A 24995-nucleotide genomic window follows, 5' to 3' on the forward strand; every position below is an offset into this window, starting at 1 on the left:
TAAAAGGTTGAGAGACAAGTATAGAAAAAAAGAATCAAGAGAAGATATTGTTAATGTTATGCTTAAAAACTGAAAAAAAATATACCTATTTATACTGTAAGGCTTCTAATGTGAGATACAAACATACATACATACATACATACATACATACATACATACATATACATACACACAAATACACACATCCATTTCCCAAAACCATAAGAATTTACTTAGTAAAGATAATATGCCATGTACTTGAACTGTGGGAGAAATACTATCAAGAAACTTCTTTACCTTCTAAAACAACTGCATAACTTGAAGTCACAATGACAATCTTTTTAAGAATACTGAAAAATATTACATTGTAACACCTATATAACAGGGGCTATAAGAATGGAAAGTCATAATAAGATTTTTAAGATTTCCTTTCTGTAGAGATAACAGAAAGTTTTGTCTATTTACAATTGTGTTATGTTCTCATTTTTATTGTATTATGCCTTTGGAATTATACAAACACTCATTTTAAATATAAAAAGACGGTGCATAGAATATTATGTTATTCATTGCAATTACTGAATTTTAGAATGCTCATCATGTTATCCTATACAATCTACTTATTTTTCAGATGAAGAATCTGTAGGTTCAGAAAGATTAAATAATGTGGCTAAATTTATACAGCTGGATAGTAGCTGTTTAGGGAGTAGAGTTTAGAGTTTATCAGAATTTGACCAGCTGTTTCCTGTCTCTATATATGACGTAAACTATAGGACATTTCAAGAGAAAAAAAATAATGATATTATGAGCTATAAACTGATGAGTATGCAGATGGTAAACAGCAGACTAAACTATGTACACAGGATATGAAATTTGGGGCCCTAGAGATCCATAAAACTGAATGGACAATAATCTTCCCTGTATATTTTCAGAGTATTCCTGATTAGGTTTCTACATAGAGCTCCATGCCACCTCTAAGTGTCTACCAAGACAATGAGTCTGTGAATAGAATACTTATTGTTGATGTCCTTAGTGAGCACTACATAACCAAGGGACCAAAGTTTCACATATTAAAACATTAAAGGTTCACTTTCAATGTGGTGGAAACTCATGTGTGTGTGGCATATAGTTACGCATGCATGCACTTTTATATAAGCACACAGGTATAATTCACTACTTTATTTAATAAAGTAGTATGCATGCAGAACATTTAATGCATCAACTTTATGTGAAAGTGCTATGCTAGACCTTGGGGATGTGAACACTTATTGACAACCTATATAAAATGTTGACATGCTGGTGAAATGCAGAACATGGCAATTACTATGACAGGGTAAAAGTAAGGCGCTATAAAAGGACAATTAGGGTCAGATCAGAAAGGATCTTACAAATCACTTTTGAGAAATAAGAAACCATAATACTGCCACACAGACAGGAATAGCACTAACAATAGAAAATTTTGCTCATACTCATTTTCTTATAACTACATGTATATGTCTATTATGTCTATGGCTACATGTGCACATAATTGGATAATGTATATAGTATTCACTCCTATGACACTGAACATAATATTGTTTACATTATTCTCATTAAACTTATAGATGGAAACATTCCATCTAAAGATATAATACAACTTACTTATCTATTCTTGATCACATAGAATATTTACACATTTCCTTATTACACATAATACATATATATGCATACACATAGTTTTTTATATGACTTATCTTTCCTAGATATTAATAGTAGTATATTTAAAGATTATAATAATTTAAGGAAACACTCTGCTATGTAATTTTGTAGTTGTTGTATAAGAAATATATGAGAATTTTCACCAAATCATTACCTAAAACGGATATGAGCATTACTATTTACCAAAAAATCCCCCAAACCCAGAAAACACAAAAACAATATGAGCAGAAGAAAATCAGCTATTATTGTTTCAATTTTCATTCATTTGGTTTTAATAAGAATTTTTTTATGTATATGGAATTCATTTAAAAAAAATTATAGTTGAGGACTCCCTTGTGTGCAAGAGATTAGGTGTCAGCACGTTGAAGCTATTGGCAGCCACTGAAGCATGAGTTTGAACCCCAGCCAGGAGCTAACCCCCATGGCACAGCAGACCTTTCTTACTGGCTGTAACCCTCAGCAGTGTATTTCAGTAGAGCTACCTGTTCTGCTCCACACTGTCTCTGGTGAGTCCTCTTAGTTTCCACACCTCTGGCCTACACCCCAGCTCTTGTATGCATGCATGCACGAATGCATGCATAAATAAATAAATATTTCAAAAAATGTTTTTTGTGTTTTTCCATTCATTTAGTTGAGTTTGATTAAATATACTTTTCATATTTAAGGGGACATTTTTAAATGAAAATTTATTTTTAAAAGGCTAATGGAACATCATTAATTTTGGATTTCCTAGTATTCCTACCTCTATTTTCCCAGCACCAGATGATATTGTTAGTATATGAACACAGTGCACTGAATTTTTGGAAACACTGAAACCTCTACTTTCTAAGATATTTTTATATAGAAAATTAAGCAAAATGTTAGTGAAGAATGGAATAATGGATGAAGCAATTAGTTGTTAAAAAGTGAGGATCTGAAAATAAAGGGCACTTGTGCAAGATATGGTAGAATACTGTATGTTTGTTATATTAAGTTCTGAACTTTACACATTGCTGAAGCTGAGCTCTTACTTACTAAACAAGTTAAATAGACAGGCAACAATGATTTTAGATTCTTTTGTACTAAAACTATAGTTTTCTTTATAAAATCAGATTTATGAAAACTAAAGGATAATTCATTCATACTCTATTTGCATGGCTTCTGATAACTTGATAAGCTGCACTGGATTTGACTTTATTCCTCCTCTGAGCCTTTGAGCCACCAGATGGAAGAAGTTTAAGATAGCAGAATGAAACAAAAATTAGTAAGAGAAATGAAAAAAATTGGGACACATAGAAAATAATTCAGACAAATATATTTCATCCTGGATCATAAGAATGAGGATTTCTGATGTGAATTGTCACTAAAATGACCTACTTCTTCATGAATGAAAAAAGCAAGGATGTATTATGAGAAAAGGCTCATCAGAAAACCAGTGCAGCCTGGTTATCTTTTTGCATTTCGTCCTTCATTTATTAATTCTTTTCCACTATGCAAATCAGAAAAAAAATATATTACATACAAAAACCTGATGTTTTAAATTAGTTCTAATAAAGTAATAAACTATTTCATAAGTCATCTCAATCTAATATTTACTTTTAAAGTGTCAATAAATTATATCACATAATATTTATATAAAACTCTTCTAAAACTTTTATAAAACCAATAATTTAAATCAATACTTTTTAAGGATGCTTGAAGGAAATTTATATTTTGTTTAAATTTGATATTAAACCCTTTATTTAAAATTATGCTACACATCAGAGCTAATTATTTGAATATTTAATTTTAATAAACTCCCAAAGCATAGGATTTTCTTTTGAGCATTCTGAAAAAATTAATTTTGGGTAGCTTTTAAAAAAATTAATTTTGGGTAGCTGTACAAATGTTCTTTGGAGGTAACATGAAATGGTGGGAGCATTTAGATTTTGAAAAGTTTGGTTGATTCCTTGACTCTTGTTCTCCCTCTGTAGAAGAGTTTCCTCTCTGGAGCCTAATATTACCATAGTAGTCATTAAAGAGAAGTACAATAAGTGGTTCTCAGAGTATGAAATTATGTCTAACTGGTACCTCAGCAAGAATCTTTAGGCCATACATTGTCACTCCTCTTGTGAATCCTTTAAGGTAGGTTACTACTAATGCAGAATATTTTTCCAGTCTTCTAGAAATACAGAATTTGAGAACAGTGGGAAAAGTTGGTTTGAAGATGACACACTTGCCAAAACTAAAATAATTAAGTAGGAATTATTTAACTGAAATGTTCTATTGATAGCCTTCCTGTCTATGTGGAAGATAGTTTATTTTAGGAAATAATTTTGCAGGTCAATTGTAGTTGAAATTTAAATATATAATTGAGTAGCATTTAAATAGTTTAATTATTCTCTTACTACAAGAAACTCACATTTTGTAAAATAGCCAAATAAAACAGCAGTTGGAAATTTTAAATATTCAAAACTATTCAGTGTATTAAAGATTTATTCTCATAAAAATAGAAGGAGGAATGTACTCCTAATTTCTAGGAATATAAATGCGCAACTCCTATCTATAGCATACTCCTGACCATAGCATTTTTTCACAAAAATAATGAAAAAACTTAAAAATATAAAATAGATATATTGAGATAAGTGTATCAAAATACAACCTAAATTTATGGATAGAAAATATTCATTTATTCACTATTTTATAAAGGAACCTTGAACTACTGCAGAAACATGTAAGCTATACCACAAGTTAAAGGGATGAAAACATAATACAATGAATTATGTCATAATTATTTTGAAAGAAGAAACATTGTTCTCTCTTAGGACATATCTTGAAAGTAACTAACAACATGTAGCAGAACACACAGTAATCAAAGCCACATTTATAGAATAAAATCTACCATTAGGTCTATTAGAGTGTCAAAAACATAGCACAGCACTAGGAAAATTATAGAGTTATATATTTTTTAATCTTTCATTATTAAAAGCTTTCCCTGCTCAAGCCTAATAGAATATGTGTGTGGTCAAACAATGAGGCCCTTTCATAAAAGTAGGTAAGTGAAATGTCAACATTTACTGCCTGTCATATCACTATTTAATTACTTACTACTTTATACATACTTTGAGGGTTTGTGTACAAAGTAATATTTAAGGTACTCAATTCTTTAAAATGTATATTGACTCAGATATCATATATTGAGCTTAGTCATTTTCACTTAGGTAAATTCTCACTTGCAAATCTTAGAGAATGACACTGATTGTTGGCTGATTCACAGGCAAGAAGCATCTTTTTCTCCCTCCACAACACAGAGCACAGTACATAACATATCAAAGTCACCGATAAAATTCACTGACTAATACATAGAAGGAAATGAGAAAACTAATAACATTACTATTTTATAAAATATTTTCTGGCCTGACTTTATGAGTGTTTGATCTAGCAGCTACATAGTTTACCAGTCTATTTAACATTTAATATTCAGCTATTTGCCATCTAGAAATTCTTAATTTCATCTCTGAACTCATATTTTGTGAATGAAATCTAATGAGATAATGGAGCATATATTGCGAGTTAGAATCCCTAGCTCCAAGCAAGGTCCAGCCTCTGGCTTCTTCCTGAGATTTGTCTTCCTGGGTATACTTTTTTCCCCCTTCTTAACCATGCAGTCTTCTTATCTCTGCCTCTCTAGCAGGTTAAGTAACAAACGAGGAGAGAAGACCACATTTCTGTGTTGTACCCTGTCTCCAAATGGGGTCTGGCTGTGTACACAAGGAGAATCTACGTTGGGCCTGCTCACCCTGGGGAACATAAAGCTCTGGGTGTTATGTGTACCTGTGTGCTATTTTTTCTACACAGGCCTTGTCTTAGTGAAAGGAAGTTGCTTACCCAACCTATGTAGGTAGCTAATAGCTCCCAGAGAGGAAGTTTAAAGGCCCTTGGAGTACTCACTTCCATAGTGATTTGGAAGGCTATAGGGACCTGAGGGTCTGTAATCTCTTTAATAGTATCCCTTCAAGAAGGAGATTTCTCTGGGTGGACTAATTCTTAGAGAGACCCTCCTTTTCCCATTTCAAACTTTCTGAGTCAGTTTACAATTTTCTGTTCTGGTTTACTTGAGACAACCTTGAGGATTGGGGATAGGGAATACACTACAGGAAGGGAACTGTACAATTTTGATGATAATTCCTATGAGCTAAATCCTTTTATATTTGCGTTTAAGTGACAATAAGCAATATAAAGATGAATAGTAAAGTTTATGTCAATTATTGGAAATTGTACTTTTTCTCACTGACAAGGACATTAAATGGCAACTAAAAGCACCATGACAAGTTGAGAAAGAGAAATTGCAGAAGGAAAAAGCTTTATATTTTAGTACCTTTAATGGCCCCTTTTTCCTGCTTTTTGAACAAAGGGTCCTGCAGTTTCATTTTTCACTGGCATCACAAATTATGTAGCTGGAACTGACTGTTTTAGAATCCAAACCAAACAGAAAAGTGCTGAGGAACACATGGAAGAAAAAAAACACTATTTTAACCTAAAGATGCTATATGGAACTTCAGTCTGATTAAAAGGTCAGCAATTAGTTGTTAGCCCTTATCAGTTATTTATTAAGTACAGAAACATGTCACATTTTAAAAAATGTTCAGAATAATCTGTCAACACTGAAAATATGTTTATATTATTCTTAAATATTCATGAAATTTTAGCCCTTATTAAAAATGTAAAATAGACTTTTAGAAAATACAAAAAAATATCAGTTTTTAATGGTAATTGCTTATGAATCAGTCATCCAAATCAGTCATTTTGTTTTATCGATAGTTTAATTATTTTAACTCACTCCATTTCAAAACAAAAAACTGCATTGAAAATGAGCAGACACATTTCCAGATATTTGTATAACCATAAAGTAAGCCTTACATCATATGACAGATATAGATTATGTAAAATATGAACATATGTACTTATCTTCATTGCTAATTAGGCTTATTTTTACAGGATTAAAAATATTTTTGTAAACAAAGTCTACCACTACTTTTCAATTTGTACAGACAAATGTCATTAATAGTGCTAACATAGAAAGTGGCATTATAACTGCAAGAAGATCTTATACTGAAAAATTAGTCACTTTTCCTATAAAATGTGTGGAGGAGAACTCAGAAAAAAACATCTTACGATTCTAAAAGCTAACTGCTTAAAAATCAAGCTTAGGAGTAAACACTTTTTTCTATATATGATATATACCATATATATATATGATATATGAGCACAAATAAAAAATATGATTGCTATGAAAGGATGGTTTTAGTATTGATTAAAGTCTTTTGCTAAAAATTCGGTAAGAATAACACAAGATCCCCTCTGGCCCACCAACAGAAGCCTCATGACCTTCTACAGGACTCTGCTAGAACCCAGTGGATTGGAAGAGGCTTTGCAATGTTCTGTGAGACTTTGCCAGTGACTGCACAGGGCAGTAAGATTCTGTACACATGTCAGTAAGTGTGCCAGAGCAACTGGAGGTCTCACAAGACACTGCCAAATCCACTTAGCCAAGCCAAGGCCTCAGAAACTCACATAAGAACCCATCAGTGTGACCTTCTGCAGGACCTTGCCAGTGCCCCATCCAGACCTACAGGGGTTTTGTTACTTGCCATGAGAGCCCCGTCAGCACCTGCAAAGACTGGTGAGATCCCAGAACCATGTCAGAGACAGCCAGAGTAACCAGAGGTCTTATGACCCACCCTGAAACCCTGTCAGATGCTTGCCCACATAGATGAAGCTCCTGACCAGAGATGGGGGAGACCATGACCAAATGATACCCCACATACAGCAGCTGGGTACCAGAGCAGTAATGGGCAAAGAAAAAGTACAACAAATGGCAACATGAGTCCTCAAGGGAACAGAACAACACAAAGGGAAAACCAATCTCCAAAACCCCAATTCATAGACCTGGAAGCTATATTCTCCCTATCAAATACAGAATTGAGAATGTTCATAATATAGAACATTCTTTTATTCAGTTAAGTGAAAGAAAATTCACAAAAACAAATGATTGCCCTTAGGAAGAAAATCAAGGAACTATAGACAGAAAATTAACTCTAAAGAAGATAAAAATGGAGTTTTAAGATTTCAAAAGAGAAATACAGGAGATGAAAATTCAGGAGAAACAAAAGTAGAGCAGATGAAGTGGAATTATGACTCAGTGAAATGAAGGTGCAAATTTGCTAAGAACCTGAGAAAGAAAAAGAAACAAAGGGAAAAAGCAGCAGCAGCACATTCCAAGAGCTATCTGACTCCATTAAAAAAAAAAAAAAAAGAAAAGAAAAAAGCAACAGAAGAATAATGGGAATACCAGAGCAGGAAGAGAGAGAAAGGAACAGAAACTGTACTTTAAGAAATAATGGAGGAAAACTTCCCACACCTAGAGAAGACAATAAATGTACAAACCTGTGAAGCAAAAGGGCCCAAGGCTTATACTAGTACAATTTCCAAGACTTCAGAACAAAGAAAGAAGTCAATGCTGGCAAGGGGAAAGAGGCACCTAACCTGTAAAACTCCCCCGATCAAGCAAGCATCACTTCTTCTCTGGAGAAACTCTACAAGAGAGGAGAGAATAGAATGGTGTATACCAAATACTTAAAGAGAAAAACTGCCAGCTAGGAATCCTCTGTTCCTGCAACACTCTCCTTCAGACAGGAGGGAGGAATAAACAGCTTTTCATATGCACTAATATTTTCTTGCTACTTCCTAGACAAATGTCTGCTTCAATTTAAGTCTAGGCTCTTTTATTCCTAATACCTGGAAAAATCTCCATTTACATATTCACAGGGTTTTCTTTTCAACTCATGTTTTTATCAAGAGTTATCAAACGAGGTGCCTCTGACTTCCCTTCGTAAAATACCCCTCTTTCCCTTACTTCTAAATCTCTTAACCTACAGTTGCTCTTCACAGGACATATCATTACTTGGCACTAGTATTTATTTCTAGCCCACAGAACAGTTCCTGGCAGACATTATTGAATGAATATTTTTGAGTTCATAATAAAGGAAGAAAAATTAACAGAAATTAGCTCCAAATTCTGGTAATGTAATCAATAGAGGTCATTTTTGATGGTTGTTGTTTTTTAAAAGATTTATTTATTTGTGCATACAGAACTGGGGTACAGGCCAGAGGCACAGGGATGGTGAGAGAATTCACCAGAGACAGAGTGGGGAGCAGAACAGGCAGATCTATGAAGTACACTGCTGAGGGGAGCAGCGGGTGGGTCAGGAGAGGTCTACCACATCATATGGTCAACTCCGGGGCAGGCGGGGATTGAACCCATGCGGAAGTGGCTTTAGCTTCTTAGTGTTGTGCTTTTAATCTGCTGTGCCACCAGAGAGGGCCCAACAGAGGTTTTTTAAGTTACAGATACTGTAGAGTAAGGATGTGCTTACTCAACACGTCATGTGTTCTCTCAAGAAGCTTACATATTGGTCAGGAAAGTAAATTATTAAAAGCATATATTATGGTCAGTTAAGAGATAAATATCAACTACTGTACATAACAGACTGGGAGATATTCAGTTTCTATACTTGTTGACTGAAATCTGAGCCGCTACCCAATCTCAGTGAATTAATTGCTAAGGACTAAGGGACTTTTCTATATCATTTATTTATTCAAAAGATACATGTCACAAAAAGACAAGAGACTTGGGTTTACCATGATGTTTCTAGAATATAAAAATAAAGTTTATAATCAACTAGCCTTTATTATAATTTAATGTTTGACCAAATCATTGTTACTTATGATTAGCTACACTCATATTTAGTTATCTTCTATAAATAAAATATTCAGCATTTTTAAGAAAAAGATTTCCTAGGATATAGGAATATTTTGTCCATCAACTAAATTATATGTAGCTTTTGAAAATACAACTTCATTTTCTTATGTTTAAGAAATAAAATATTGTTATTGCCTTTTGAAGAACTTATCTTGCCACTGGTGTGTAATCATTAAATTTTTAGTGTGCATTTAAAACTTTTACAATGATTTTTGTATTACTCTGAATTAATTTACACAGATTGTAGAAAAGGAACATTTGCTGTCAATTATCAAAAAAAAAAAAAAACAGGACTGTGAGAGATATCAAGACATAAAATACATCTAAAAACAAACATAAAGATGAACAAGTATTTATGGTTTACTAATTATCAGCTCCAGAAATATGCAAATCCAATGAACTGTAAATCAAATAGTAATTTCAAGTTTATAAATATATGGAGATTTTTGTTGACTTAAATCTATTTTCAATGTCAGTTACATTAATTATTGCTACTTGAGCAACAATATGAAACCTGCAGTCAAAGTGGAAGCCTAAGGCAAGATCTATACAGAACAGTCACCAATGACAGGGATGGAAGTATTGAATGTATATTTTAAGAAACCAATAAACTGGCCAACCTGTTTCTGACAATAATTGCTTTATAGACCCTGTAGCAAGTATCAGCAGAATTGGTTTGTAATTTAGCATGTCTTTCACTTTGAACATGGTCCCTTAAAGGTTTTTGCACATGTCAGGATAGCTACAAACACAATTTGTTTGAGGTTGACTATTCATGATTAACATTTTCCTTTAATGTCTATAACCTGCATAATTTCTTTCACTGATCTGCACACACTAGTTTTTCGAGCATGCACTGAAGATTAAAATCAAATGAAACACCTTTAAAGACCATTTAAATAAACTGAAAATAGAATGTTGCAAATATAGCTCTTAGGAATAGTAGAAGTCAGTTAATTAAGGTTTACTGCAAAGATTCCTAATTATGAGAGTCATAGTCTTAAATCTATAATCTTATTTAGCCAACTAGAATCAGAATAATCAAGGAGTGTTTCACCTAACTAAAGATAAGTGGTTCTAAATGATTTGGGAATTTTTTTTTACATTTATTTAACTGTAAATAAGCAGCAAACAATTAAGTCAGGGAGGTTTAATTTACTTATTATTTCCTAAATCTGAGAAAAAAATATGTACATATATACATGTATAGTCAATCACATGAAATAAAAGTGAATTTAATGAAACTTTGTATTTTCATGTTCTACATTGTTCATCACAGAACAATAAAAACATAATCAAAACACCTGTACATATTTTTTTTTGGTCTCTATTCTTGTCTTCCCTTTTCATATAATATATGAGAATATATTCATGAGGAATACTATTTTCCAGTCCATTTCACCTACTTGTGACCCTGGTAATATATGAACCTCTCTGATAAATAGATTACTCAACTTGACTATTTTGCAGATACCCAGTCATTTCAAATTTCATGTTAATGCTCATTACCATCATCAAATCATACTGGACACCTCTGCAAAATGCCAATTTCTTATATGCTCTAATTGTATTAGGTACCGTGACTAATTCCTCGACCTTCCTTTGATTCCTTGTATTCAGTTCTGTTCCATCTCCCAGTCTCATCTTTTCTGATTACATTCTACTCATTTCCTAAGTCAGAAATTAAGTTTCCTCACAAAGACCAGTCCTTATCTTCCAAACCTGGAGAATAAACTGCAAGGCTTGTTAGTTATCTATTTGTCAAATTATTTATTTGTTATCTGCCTTCCTAACAGAGTGTGAGTTTCATAAAGGCTCATTCACCATTGTACTTATATTATATGCAGTAAAGTTTTATGAATGGCCCATACCACATTTCTGTAATAGTAGTAAAATGAAATGCATTCTACAGTTAAATCAGACAAGTTATTTACATGATCCCCTAAGTCCAATGACTTTGGAGAGTGCCTTTCAAAGTGAATAAAAAGAATGCCCCAAAATGTGTAAGTGGGATAATGGGATCCCTTCTTTTATTTAAAACAGGAAACCTATGAAGGTGGGCACACAATGAAGACAGCAAAATTTTGGTTTGGGGGCACCCTATTTTCTAAAAGCCTCTTTCTACTCAACAACAGGATATAATCCTGACTAATATGAAAGTAACCTCCACAGAGTAACATTTCACAATGCCTCCCTTGCCTGGAATATCTGCGTTTTTAAAAAAATGTGATTCTCTTATATTTGGATTTCTGATGGGAAGTCAGAGGGTCTGGGTGTCTCCCAAATTATAACATGGAGACAGTCTGGTCATAATGTTAATAAGTATATAAGTAGCAACATTCAGTTCAATTTGGGACTTTTTACATACTTTTCAAATAAAGGGCACTACACTTTGGTTTTATTACTTTTTGTATCTAAAAAACAGTAAAATTAATAGTTGTTCCTTTTTTTTTTTTAAAAGATTTATTTATTTATTCGTACAGAACTGGGGTACAGGCCAGAGATGCGGAGGGTGAGAGGATTCACCAGAGACAGGGCGGGGAGCAGAACAGGCAGATCGACGAAGTACACTGCTGAGGGGAGCAGCGGGCAGGTCAGGAGAGGTCTGCCACGCCATGTGGTCGCCTCCGGGGCAGGCGGGGATCGAACTCATGCGGAAGTGGCTTTAGTTTCTTAGTGCAGTGCTTTAACCCGCTGCGCCACCAGGGAGGGCCCAGTTGTTCCTTTTTTAATAATTCTTCTTTTAAGTTTTTCAGCAAAGATAAATATAGTGGGAAGAATTGCTTAATGATATTATCCTTTCAGGAAGTATATCCTCAATATAGGCATACTATGTTTTATTTTGTGCTTAATATACCTCTGTCATAGCAATACAATGTTAACAAATTCTCTTATTTTTAGAAGAAGCAATTTATATTCTGTTCTGTAAAAAAGTAGGAAGGTAGACTAAATAAACTTTTCTAATTCTAGAAAGGCTATTATAGGAATGTATAAAATTATGTAAATGTAATTAAAAAAAAGTAAAGTGATATACTGTTTTTATCTCCAATCAAAATTATTTATATCTTTGTTAAGAATAATTGTACTAGGTTGTATTTTTTAGCAGGTGACAGCAAAAAAAAATCTTACAAATAATGTATTACTGAACAGAGGAAAAGAAAACCCTATCAGCTTTAACCTGAAGACACATTTACAAGACTTTGCTGATATAGGAAAGGAGAAAATAGGAATTCCATTTTTAACAATAAAGAACATCCTATGATGTGAAACTATTTGTTAAATGAAGGGAAAAATTGCATTGTAAATACAAGGTGGTGATTGTGCAGTACATATAAGCTTTACTTTATTTACTAGATGCATTTCTGAAGATTATCAGCAGAAATTGAATTTATATATAATATTCTGAATAAAATCCATTTCAAATATGTTGTAACCAAATATCAAAGTGTTCATCATGAATATTTAAGAGGTTTAGTAATATTTTAACCTCTAATTTTATAATAATTACAGATTGCCATAAATGTTAAAAAATAAATATATAGTGATCCCGATATGGCTTTACCCAGCTTTCCCCACTCTTTACTACTAGCAACCTTGCACAATGTCAAAATGAAGAAATTGACTCTGGTAAAATCCAGAGCTTCTATATATGTGCTTGTGTAATTTTATATAATTTATCACATGTATAGTTTCATGTAATTACCACCCCAATAATTATACCACCACAATCACAATGCATAACTGTATTATCACCATAGGGCTCCCTCCCATCACCTCTCATATTGATATCTTTCCCAACCCCAAACCCTAGCCCCTGATCACCACTAATCTAGTCCCCATTTCTATAATTGTGTTTTCCAAGAATATTATACAAGTGAATCATGCAATAAACATGCTTTGCCTTGCTTTATTCCCTTTGCCTTGGCTTGTAGAAATAATACAAGTAAAATGAAGTGATACAGGTGGGCTTTAACTCAACATGATGGTGCCCTTATAAGAAGAGGCTAGGGCATAGACTGCATGGAAGAAAGACAATGTGAAGACAGAGGGAGGAAAGCATGCAATAAACATGCTTTCCAAACTGGTTTTTTAACTTAACATAGTGGCCTTTTCTTCTAAGTTATGGTTTCTTTTTTATTGCTAAGTAGTATTTCAAACCTTCCTATAAACTTTTATATTACAAATAATTTGATTCTAAATTAGTGTAATTATGAGCTAAACTTAATCTTCCAAAATTTATCTATTAAAGCCCTAACTTCAACTTCTTTGGGAGATAAGACCTTAAGAGAAATAATACAAGTAAAATGAAGTGATACAGGTGGGCTTTAACTCAACATGATGGTGCCCTTATAAGAAGAGGCTAGGGCATAGACTGCATGGAAGAAAGACAATGTGAAGACAGAGGGAGGCAAGGGCCATCTACAAGCCAAGGCAAAGGGAATAGAATGACATTAGTCCCATGGACAACATTTATCTTGGATGGACCTCCAGCCTCCAGAGATGTGAGGAAATAAATTCCTGTTGTTTAAGACACCTTGTCTGCGGTATTACTACAGACTTAACAAACAAATATATTACATAAGAATAGATTTACCATTTTAAATTTCTCTCCATATATGTGTTAATAGATAACAAGATTTCAGCTACAAGTCAACCACTTGTGTGTCCATGTAATTTATGAACACGTCTCAAAAGGAATTATTATAATCTCTGAATCTTTTTCTGTACCATGCTGCAATAAATTATGTGGGGGACATAAAGAATACACATAAAAATCACAGGAGTGTTCACGCTTAACTATGCTGTAGTGAAAAATCTGTAGTGATATAAAAAGACTAACTGCAAACTGCTAGATTTAAAAAAAAAAAAAGTTTACTATTTGTTACAAATTGTTCCTAAGCAACAGCATTTGGATACACTACTGGATATTTTCTTGCATTATCAGAGTGGATAGTGATCATGGTCAAGCATGTTGGCTGCAATGTTTCTATCACATAGGTATGAATTACAGTGAACACAAATTTACTATTTGGTTTATTTGTCATGGCAATGTCATGGCTGCATAAGTGGGACAATTCAATATACAATGTTCACTGGTAAATAACATAAATTTGCTTGTAAGATATATTGTTATAGGGTTTTATAAAAGTATAATTCTTAGACATTGTAAGCATCCTATATAATTAACCTTTTTACTAAGAAGAAATATCAAAAATATCTTTTTGCACCTTGGGAGACAACAAGAACCATCACCAGAAAATCACCTCTGTAGTGTCGAGAATATATAACCCACCTCAGTACACCTAGTGAATATAGGCCTACAGGGCTGGATGCAACAAAAGGGTATCATGTGTCTGTTTGAACTTAAAGCAGAACTTACCATCTTGATCCGTGGTCACTGTAATGGTTGTGAATCGCTTGGGAGAAAAACTCAACTCAGAAACTCCATTCATGGCTTCTATTTCAAAGGTGTAATTCACGTGAGACACAAAGTCAAGTACTATCACAGAATTGTTGATCAGGCCAGAATGTCTTGGGATGAAGCGGAGTCCTCCACCACAGTCCTCACACTGGCTGGTATCTAAGCCACATTTCTTACAGATTACACTGTATGTGAGATCCTTTCTCCCTCCTGTGTCACTTGGTGGGCTCCATTCCAAAATAAGGGCCGTTTCATTGATGTTAAAAACCACATTCCTAGGAGCTGAAGGTGGTCCTAGAGAAAAGCAATTAAAGAACAAATGTACATGTATAGGACAATGGATAATGGCGCTCACTTAAAAACTTCATCAATAAATACTTGTTGGTCTATAATTTTAGGTTGAGCTCTTTCTTCTAATGGGGACCGTAAGAAAACATGTGGTCAAGAACATTTAGGTCTTAGAAAGATATTTTTAAAAGCAACTATAAATACATGTTTACTGAAAATATCTAATAGCCCAAACATTAAACTATGTGATGGCATTACCCTCATCTTAAAAATCACATCACCATTTTCAGCATGTGAAAAAAAAAAAACATATATAGAACATGTGTTCAATCTTTCAGTCTTTAAGACTGAGTTGTAGATAAAGCTCCCATTCATTAAATTTGATCATTTCTAAGGATCTACTTTATACTTTATTAAGAATACTTTATACTTTATTAAGAATAATGACCATACATTTACAGTTATACTTTATTAAGAATAATGACCATACATTTACAGTTGACAGACTGTTGGTAGAAAACGAAGAGAAAGGGAAAGTGGAGGCAGCCCAAAGACTTTTACAGGTCCATGGCAATTTTATGATATAAAAACATTCTATGGAAGGGATGAAGAGGCTGTACATAGGTATGGTGATTAGATTTTTATTTGGATTTACTTTGCTAAACACTATTATGTTCTCAAAAGATGACAAAGAAACCTACCCAATCCACTTCTCCTTCAGACTCTCATAAATCAAGTTAGTCCCAAGAAATGGATGAAAATGGTTCTTTAGACACCTTTCTATTTGTGTATAAGCAATCATATTTAATAGAGTACTTAATATACTTTAATCATTCTTGTCCTTTCCTAAAATCATATCACTAATTGAGACTTGTGTCAGCCCTTCAAATCTCAGTTTTACATGATTCATTGAACACATATTAAGTATGTGTCAGGCTCTGTGCTGCATGCTACCTTTGAAATACCATGGAACCTATTCTGTAACAGCCTATGTGTATAATAGATATTTGGAAACAGATCATAACTAGTGAAATAAAAATCCTGTTGTATTTTAGAAGACCAAGTTTTATAAATATAATGCAATTCTTTAAATTTCTGTAATCAGGATAATTTACTTAGCAATTTGGAATAAATTTTCTAGAACATAATCTCCAAGGAAAGAAACTGAAGTGCTGATATGGGCATCTGATGCATTTAAAGATAAGAGGTATTCATTCATTCAATAAACAATTGTTTTTAGTGACAACTATGTATGCCATATACTATGGTAGATCTTGGGTTTGTAATGTGAATGTGACTGATATTCCTGATTTCTTGTTATTTACTTTTGTATTTGAATAGCTAGGCATACAACACTTACAGACAGAAGTATAAGATTCAAATGATGGTAAATGCAATAATAAAAACTGAAGGAAAAATTGGAAATGAAACATATCAGGGAGACCAGCCTGAGAAAGACTGAGGTGGTGAGGGGGAGGGGATAATACTGGGCTAGAAGTTATCCAAGTGTTTCATCAGAAATATTTTGAAACAGTCATAGTACTTATAGAAAATAACTCACTAGAATGTAAAAGAGGAAACAAACAAACAAACAAAAAAAACAATTAATGAGTTTCAAGGAACAGAAAAGCCCCGGATAATGGCAAAATAGCTAGCCTCGCTGGATAGGTCTAGATACATTCGAAGTATAACAAGAAGAAATAGATTTTACATATGGGAGTACTATGCTTTTTAAAGGAACATTCTGACTGCAGTGCTGGGAATGGTCTGAGTGAGTGCAGGGGACTCAGTTCTGAGCATCTGTTTTACAGTGCTAGAGTTGTGTAACAGTAGTCATAAATCCACTGTATTGGCTGAGAAAGTAGGAAGTACTAAATATCTCCTTTTCTTTTTGTGGGATTCCGATATGAGCAGAAAGGACCTCAGGCACCTATGTTTATATCATCTGAAGCTAGACTTATAAATGAGATGGTTAGTTTTTCTAAAGGGTTAAGATATACTTTGTTTTAAACCACTTCATATTACAGAAAGTCCCAGAGACATCTTCCTCTAGAAAGGACAATATGTAAGGTATGTAAGAGATCATAAACTAAAGAACAGGGGTAAGAATAGTTTTTACCTACAACCTCGACTTACGCCTGAGATAAAGATTCATTATAATTAACATAATAATGTTTTCCTACAGAATGACATGTTCATATTGTTGTTCTCTGCCTTTATTTTATAGTGGAAAACATGAATTATTATTCACTTATATTTCCATGAGTAGGAATAATGTTATCAATTATGTTATGGGGTGTCTGCAAGTATATAACTGTCCGCCTGGAGATACTTTAAGAGGCAGACACCCTTCTTACTCAAGGGCCCTCATACCAATTTGCACGACGATTAAATAGCTTTTTAATTGCTGTTAAATTATGCCAGCTAAACTGTGATTTCATGCAAATATTAAGCTGTAATGACATGCAGTGAATCATTTACTAAGATTTAGAACTTGGAACAAAGAGAGACAATTAATTCTAATCCTCAGATTCAACTAAATTATATGTCATTGGGTCTTTATGAATGTGGCCTGATTGCTTTGTTATCATTTATAAATTATACAAAGATTATATGACACAGTGATAGAAAAATAATCTTGGCAGGAATAACCCTTTTGGAGAGATCATTATTGAAAATTCTCAGGGATTTCCTTCTGTTGATATTTTTGTTTAAAGGAAATAAGTAACTTAAGAAAAGCAATTTCCATACTTCATCCTCCAGACTGACTTCATAAAAAAGAGTGCAAATCAGAATAACTGATTTATTTGCACTAGTTGTCTTACAAGCTCATCATATATTTTCTCCTCCCTACTTCTTTTCATCTTTTCTTTTGCTTCAGCTGGGATTTTCCCTTTTACATTTTCAAAATTAAAGTGACAGTGCTCTAAAAATATACAAACCACGAGAAGCTATGGCAGTTCCTTCCCTTAACAGAAAAACATCTGACCCTTCACCACCACCACCACCCACCATGTTCCCTTCAAAATGGCAGAGGACAGGTGCACTATGATTTTTGTTTTATTTATTTCATTTTTAAGTTATAATTTTTATAATGCAGTGTTCTTAAAAAGAATTGTATTTCCCAAACATAAAATGTGCACAATCTCTAGACGAAAGGGATATAATACAAAATTAACAGAGCACTCGATGATTCACTACTGGGCAGCTAACACTGAAACAAATGTAACATGATTTGCCTCAGTTTACTAACTACATTTAACCAAATATTTGTTTGTGGAACAATTTTTCCAAGAAGCATCTGGTAGATTCCTAGCATTTTATAGATCACACTTAAAAGCTGATACAGAAGAGGTCATAGTTCAGTTATTAAATCAACTGTTGTAGAAAAACATTTCATGTTTGTAATTATGGAGAAATACTAATTAATTAACAATCACAATTTTTCATTTTGACTGCAGAGTGAGTATTCATAATTCTATAGCTAAATGTGGTTTGTAAATGCCTTTTTTTTAAACTTAAGTACAATAAAAATGTGGTCCAAAATGGCTGAAGATAAAAAGTCATGAAAGGTTATTATTAAAAAAAATTTTTTTTAATTTATTTTACCAGTTCTTAAGTTACTATTTGGCAATAATTTAAACATATTTATTGTTAACAACTTCCAAGACTATAGTAGTGTAGTTTCCTAATAAAAAACAGATTTCTTCATGTCTGTGTTTACAAATGAGAGAAAATTCTGTCAGAGAATACTAAAAAAAAAAAAATACTTTGAAGCAAATTTATATTTAGACAAAAGCTTGTGTAAATGTGTAAATTGTAGAACTTACTTAAAAAAGACAAATAAATGGGAACAAATGAAAAAGCACATATCTAGAATGATAATGTAATAAAAATATTTATTGATAGATAAGTATATAGATGAACTAAAGCTCGAAGTCATTCTTTTCATCATGCTATCTCTTAGTATAGCTAATTTTTTTTATTTCACTGTTATCTACACCCTTATGTTAATCTAATCTCATTTCCACATTATACAAAAAATGTATTTCATTGGAGCAGCATCTATAACAAACAGTTTTGCATTTTCTGCCTATAAACCACCTCAGGCTCTATCTGTTAAGTTCTCTCTTTAATATTTATCTACTTGGAAATGGATGATGAGGCATCACAAACTGGAGCGCCAGTTTGTGCCACAGAAAAGGAACTAAATCAACTTATCCCAATAAAGAAATTGGATATAAGAAATATTTTATCTACTCATAGCCTTATATATCCTTTATATATCCTTAGAGAGCATTAGTTGTACAATGATACCTAGATCTTTTTAAGTTTAGATTTTACTCTATCACAATGCATTCAGCTATCAATCGAAAACTTAGGTAAATAAATACTAAAAGGTATGGAATACTGTCGAGTACAATTTTTCAAAACACACATATAGCAAATAATATGTCTTCCCACAATAGATTTTTTAAATATGTAATCAAAGAGAAATGAAATTTTTATAAGCAGAAGAACAATTGAGAATTGTATCTTCAAGGTCAATGTTGTTCAAAATACGGAAAAATAAGCACTTCCCACATTTCCATTGCATATATTCTCATTTATTTTTACTTTTGCATGTATTTCAGTAGTTATATTGCTGTCTAAATTAAGACTTACTATCCATTACTATTTTTATAGTACTGTGAGTGATAATTTAAATGATTCTTTTTACCGATTCTATTATTTCTAAAACTCCTAACAAAAAAAAAATCTAATCAATCAAATACAAATCACTTCTAGACTAAAATATAAACCTCTCAACTTGACTACATACATTGTCATAAGAAGGCCCATCCATTAGGCTATTTCTTTTGCTGCATCTTGGTACATTTGCACATGCTTTACCGCTTTTGGTTATTTGGAATTGAAAATTCTTCTTTACCTTCCATGTTCTGATTTAGGTGTTACCCCCACGTGAGAACTCCCCTGCTATCAGGCAGAACTAGAACTGACCTTTATACACTGAAAAAAATAGCTAACATTTTTGAACATTTGTTTTGTTCTAATGTGTATACTTACCATCTTGAATGTTTTACTGGATTCAGGTATCACAATACAAAATCTAAGGCATTTTTTATCCTCACTTTTATGACTGAAAGTTATATAAGTCATATATTACACTGGAGTATTTGTATAAATATATACAAGTTTAGTTTGGTACAGCCTGACCAAAGGTGACATTTGCTTTAACTAAGGGAATGGATAGAATGCATGGCTTTGTACAATCTTCACAGAATTATTTTTCACATAGTATAAATTTTGTAAAATATTGAAAAGTAGAAGTTCAAGGGTACAGTAATTGTAAAAGTACTTAAGAAGTATAAGAAAGTGCTTATATTATGAAAAGAAGGATTGACTAATACACACATTAACAAAATGGGCAACACCCATACTTCTACACATTGGCAAAAGAGAAAAGCTTCTGAAAACACATCTAGACACTAAAAAAATTTGAAAACTAAACATTGATGAACTCATGTTCCTACTCTGTACAAAAGGGACATAATTTTAGTTTGAGAAAATTTTCAAAAAGTTGTTATCTACCCTCATCAGTGCAGAGAATAAAACCCCAATATAAAACCATAGAATATACTTTTGGGCCACCCCGGTGGCACAACAGGTTAAAACCCAGCACTATGAAACTATTGCAGTCACAGCAACCATGAGCTGGATCCCCAATCCCTGGCCAGGGATTGAACCAGATGGCACTGCAGACCTCCTCTGACCTGCCTGCTCTTCCGCATAGCAGCGTATTTCAGTCATTCTGCCTGTTCTGTTCCCCACTCTGTCTCTGGTTGATCCTCTCACCCTCCACTCCTTTGGCCTGCACCCCAATTCTGTAAGTATAAGTAAGTAAATCTTTAAAAAAAAAAATAAAACCATACGATATACTCTTAGTAAGAATTACGGAAATGTGCTATAACTATGCAGGGTAAGAGTTAAAGAACAAATAATCATATGTAGGTAAAAACCAAACAGAAATACAAACTGAATTATGAGCAACCTGGCATTTTTTTGAGTCAAAGACTATGCAATTTTCCTAATACCATATAACAATATGCACACATCTTTATATGATATGCATATAAAAAAGTTCTTGTTGTGGGTAAATTATTTTTAAACATTCACTAAAAATAAGTGCTTGTTGGCTTCTTTTATAAAAGAGACCATACTCTGTCATAATTTTGGAGGGAAAACTAAAACAATGAATGAATAGATTTAAAACAAATTAATAAACCTTTCTTAAACAGCATTAATAGTGGCAGAATAATTATGACTGCTCTTTTATATTACAGATGCTTCCTGGTAATTGATCTGCTTTCTGTAATTAGATAATATGCAATAGAACAATTCTCTCTGAGTTCTAATTGTGGAGGTCAAGAATAGAATCACCCTGACAGCAACTCAATTATTTAGCATTAGCAGAATAATCACTTAACATCTTTACCTATAAAGGAGCTTCTTCCAGATGAGTTGGTAAAAGAAGCTCAGTTGAAATAAAAATTGATGTGTTTGTGTTTAGGAAACTCCATGAAGCTCACGTGACATCTTACAACCATGATCTGAACTGAGGAAACCGATATTCATTAAATATAAGCATCTATTTTGTAATATAAAGGTCATTTAAATTTTTCAAAATATATCACAGTGTTACATGAGATGAGTATGTAGTATGTATTATTTGTTGTAATAATGCAGATCTAGATTATAATTTAGTCTGCTAGAAGTAATAAAATCCATCATTGCAACTTCTATCATGATAGCTGCAAAACCATGTCTACTACATTGTATTTAAAATGATCCACCTAAATAGTCAATTTGCTTTTGTTGTTTCAGTTGCAAGATAACCAGAATGGTTATTTCCATGTAGTACCTGAGCTTAAGAAAAAGAAGGTGTATCTGTGGGGGGATAACCAAATCCAAACAGATGAGGAAACAAAAGAAGAAAATACAAAGTGAGCAGAGGTACCTATGTGAGCATCTTCAGCCACCAAGAAGGAATGGGGGCACAAGTAGGGTGGGTGAATCAAGGAAGAACACCTTCCTGCTGATCCCAATAAACTATCTGTTCTTCTCTAAGTAAAGACTTTCCAAGTTGTGAATTATTCCAGCAATAACGAAGCCATATTTTACAAAATTAGCTTTAGAGCAACATTTCTTTTTCCAATTGCTGTTACTGTATGTTAGATGCACATAGACAAATCCATGATTTTTGCCTGGGATTTAAGAGAAAAGTTGGAAGAATCTATTTTACCTCACAAAACATGTCATTGATTACATATTTAGGTGACAAAAAATATGAACTCTTTAATAATGTGGCTTATTCACATATATTATTTACATAGCATTTTTAAACTCTTCTAAGTGACACAAATGTTTGTTAAATATGTTAATATTTAGCTACTAAACATTATCTTTATTTTTTAAAAAAAACCTATTTAAACACATGAAAAACATCAAAGTAAAAAATGTTGTGGAATTACACTATGTCTAACATCTCATACATTCATTTATTAGACCTTCATTTCTCTTGAACATTTCTAACTTTCCTACTTTCTCAGTAACTTTTATTTTCTTACATTGTTTCTGCAATGTTACTGACTATATTTTTCTCCTGACTTGGAAAAGCCTTAGTTACTTTAATAGGCTTTTTGGCAGGCAGCATGGTATCCTGCACTCTGAACTGCTCTGTGATGCAGCCCTAGTTGACCAAGACCCGATATTGGAAGTATTCCTTCCAGCTCATTTTTTAAAGCAGACAGAAAGCAAATTAATGAGTCACCTGAGAGAAAAAGTTGAGTTTATGAAGTAGACTAAGTTGTGAGAGAAACTATTTCAGCATTTTAGACTTATTACTTGTGATTTCTTTTATATATTTTGCAGTTAATGTAAGAAGATACAATGACTTTTTATAAATAAAGATGACCTAAACTCCTAAGTCATGTAAAAGGGTATTTGGGCTATTTGAGCGATCCTAAACAGTTAAAATTGGAAAGGGAGAGATAGGGCAGCACTGGATGTTGGATGTCCTTGGATTCACTCTTACAGTTTTGACTAACAGGTGTTAGACTTTGAAAGAGTTAAGAACATGTGACAATATAATAGAAGTTTGTTTTGGCTTAAAATAATACTAATTCTTTGGAATATGTGGAGGGACAGAAGACTAATGAAGGAGACTTGCCAGAATATCATTTAATTAACCCAAGAGGAAATGGTGGGCCTTAACTAAAGAAGGGACAGGATTGACAGGGAAGAATGAGTAGGAGAAATACCAAGAGGTGGAACTCCTAAGACTTGTGGCTACTTGGATATGCTGAGATCTCAGGCAGGGATCATGACCCTAAGCTATCTGGATTGCAGGCGTGGGTAAATGAGGGTTTCCAAGATAAGGAAACAAGTTGGGGTGGTTGAGCAGGATAAGGTACAAAGCAATGAAAGTCATTTTTGAAGATGGAATTTGAAATTATTAGTTTATTTGTTCATCAAATATTTATTTAGTGCTTGCCATCTGCTAGATACTTTTATTAGTGTTGGAGATACACTATAGAAAGAAAATACATGATCCTAAGGCCCTTGTCATCTACTGTAGTAAAATAATTACACATAAGAACATGAGCGTATAGATAAATATGATACATTCAAAAAGTGATATAACCCATAAAAATAAAACATCAGATTAAAGAATAATTGAATGGTATTCTGCTTTTGAATGAATATTCAGGAAATATGTGTCCTAAGAGCTGACTTTTGAGATTGAATGGCAAGAAGGAAATAGCAATGAGAAGACCTAGAAGGAGAGAATTTCAAGTAGAGGAATCTGTTGACAACTAGGATGAAAATAAATTCAGCATCTTGAAGCCCAGAAGTTTACCAACAAAGGAAAAGTATTACATGAAATGAGGTCAGAGAAGTGGAAAGGTTCCCATGGCAAGTGCAGGTTGTTAAAGGTTGTAGTCAGATGACTATGAAGATTATATATTTACAGGTAATAATGAGGTCATGAAAATGAGAATATGTGGAAAGCCACAAAAGCAAAATGGAACATGGGGAAAATTTTATACAATGTAATTGAAAACTGATATCCATACAAACACCTGCAACATGTGTGGATATAACAGTTTACACATGATCATGAAAACAGAGAAGAACCAAGAGGTCCTTCAAATAATAGTGAACTAATTAATATACTTTGTTATATTACAGCAAAGCAAATAAGTGTAATGGAATTAACAGAAAGAGGCCTTCTGTGGGGTCTTTTGTGGCTGCAGAAGAGCTGAAGAAAGCTTTAATTTTTCTTTGGAGATTTTCTCTTTTAATCTCTGGTGACACCGTGGCAAATTGATACTAGCCTAACACTTTCCACTGACCAGAATTAAGCTGTTGTTTGTTTCTACATTTGTAGACATAATTTACAATACCAATATTCGGGCTCAGAGCGCAGAGCCCCAAAAGGTGTCAAAGTGACATCTTTATTGTGTTGAATTTAAAGTTGCTTGAGAAATAGACAATGATGGAATAATACTCTAACTCTCTAATGATGGAATAATACTCTAACTCTCTAACTGTTTTTCCCTAAAAACAGGAAATAAATTCCCCATGAGGAGGGTGCCCTCCCTGTACAGGGGGGAAAGAGACATCTTTATTGGCACAGACAAGAATCTTTAGGCCTGTTTAGCCTGTGTAAGTTCTGCTCAGCTCACTATATTAATGTCGAAATCTTAAAAATCTTTGTTCTGTCACTTCACAGATTTGATGCTTCTTTTTTATAAAATACATAAAAGC

The 24995-nt window shown here is 33.1% G+C and overlaps 1 protein-coding gene across 2 annotated transcripts in view; it reads right to left on the reverse strand.

Moving 5' to 3' along the window:
• EPHA6 (EPH receptor A6) overlaps window positions 1-24995 on the reverse strand; it is a 563177-nt gene that overhangs the window by 323756 nt on the left and 214426 nt on the right. For both annotated transcript variants that reach the window (XM_004675273.2, XM_012734527.1), the window contains exon 5: window positions 14835-15170. In XM_004675273.2, coding sequence (XP_004675330.1) covers window positions 14835-15170 — 336 coding nt within the window. The remainder of the gene's footprint in view (window positions 1-14834; window positions 15171-24995) is intronic.

Source organism: Condylura cristata, unplaced genomic scaffold (genome assembly GCF_000260355.1).
Source record: "Condylura cristata isolate star-nosed mole 26May11 unplaced genomic scaffold, ConCri1.0 scaffold00003, whole genome shotgun sequence".
Lineage (NCBI taxonomy): Eukaryota > Metazoa > Chordata > Mammalia > Eulipotyphla > Talpidae > Condylura > Condylura cristata.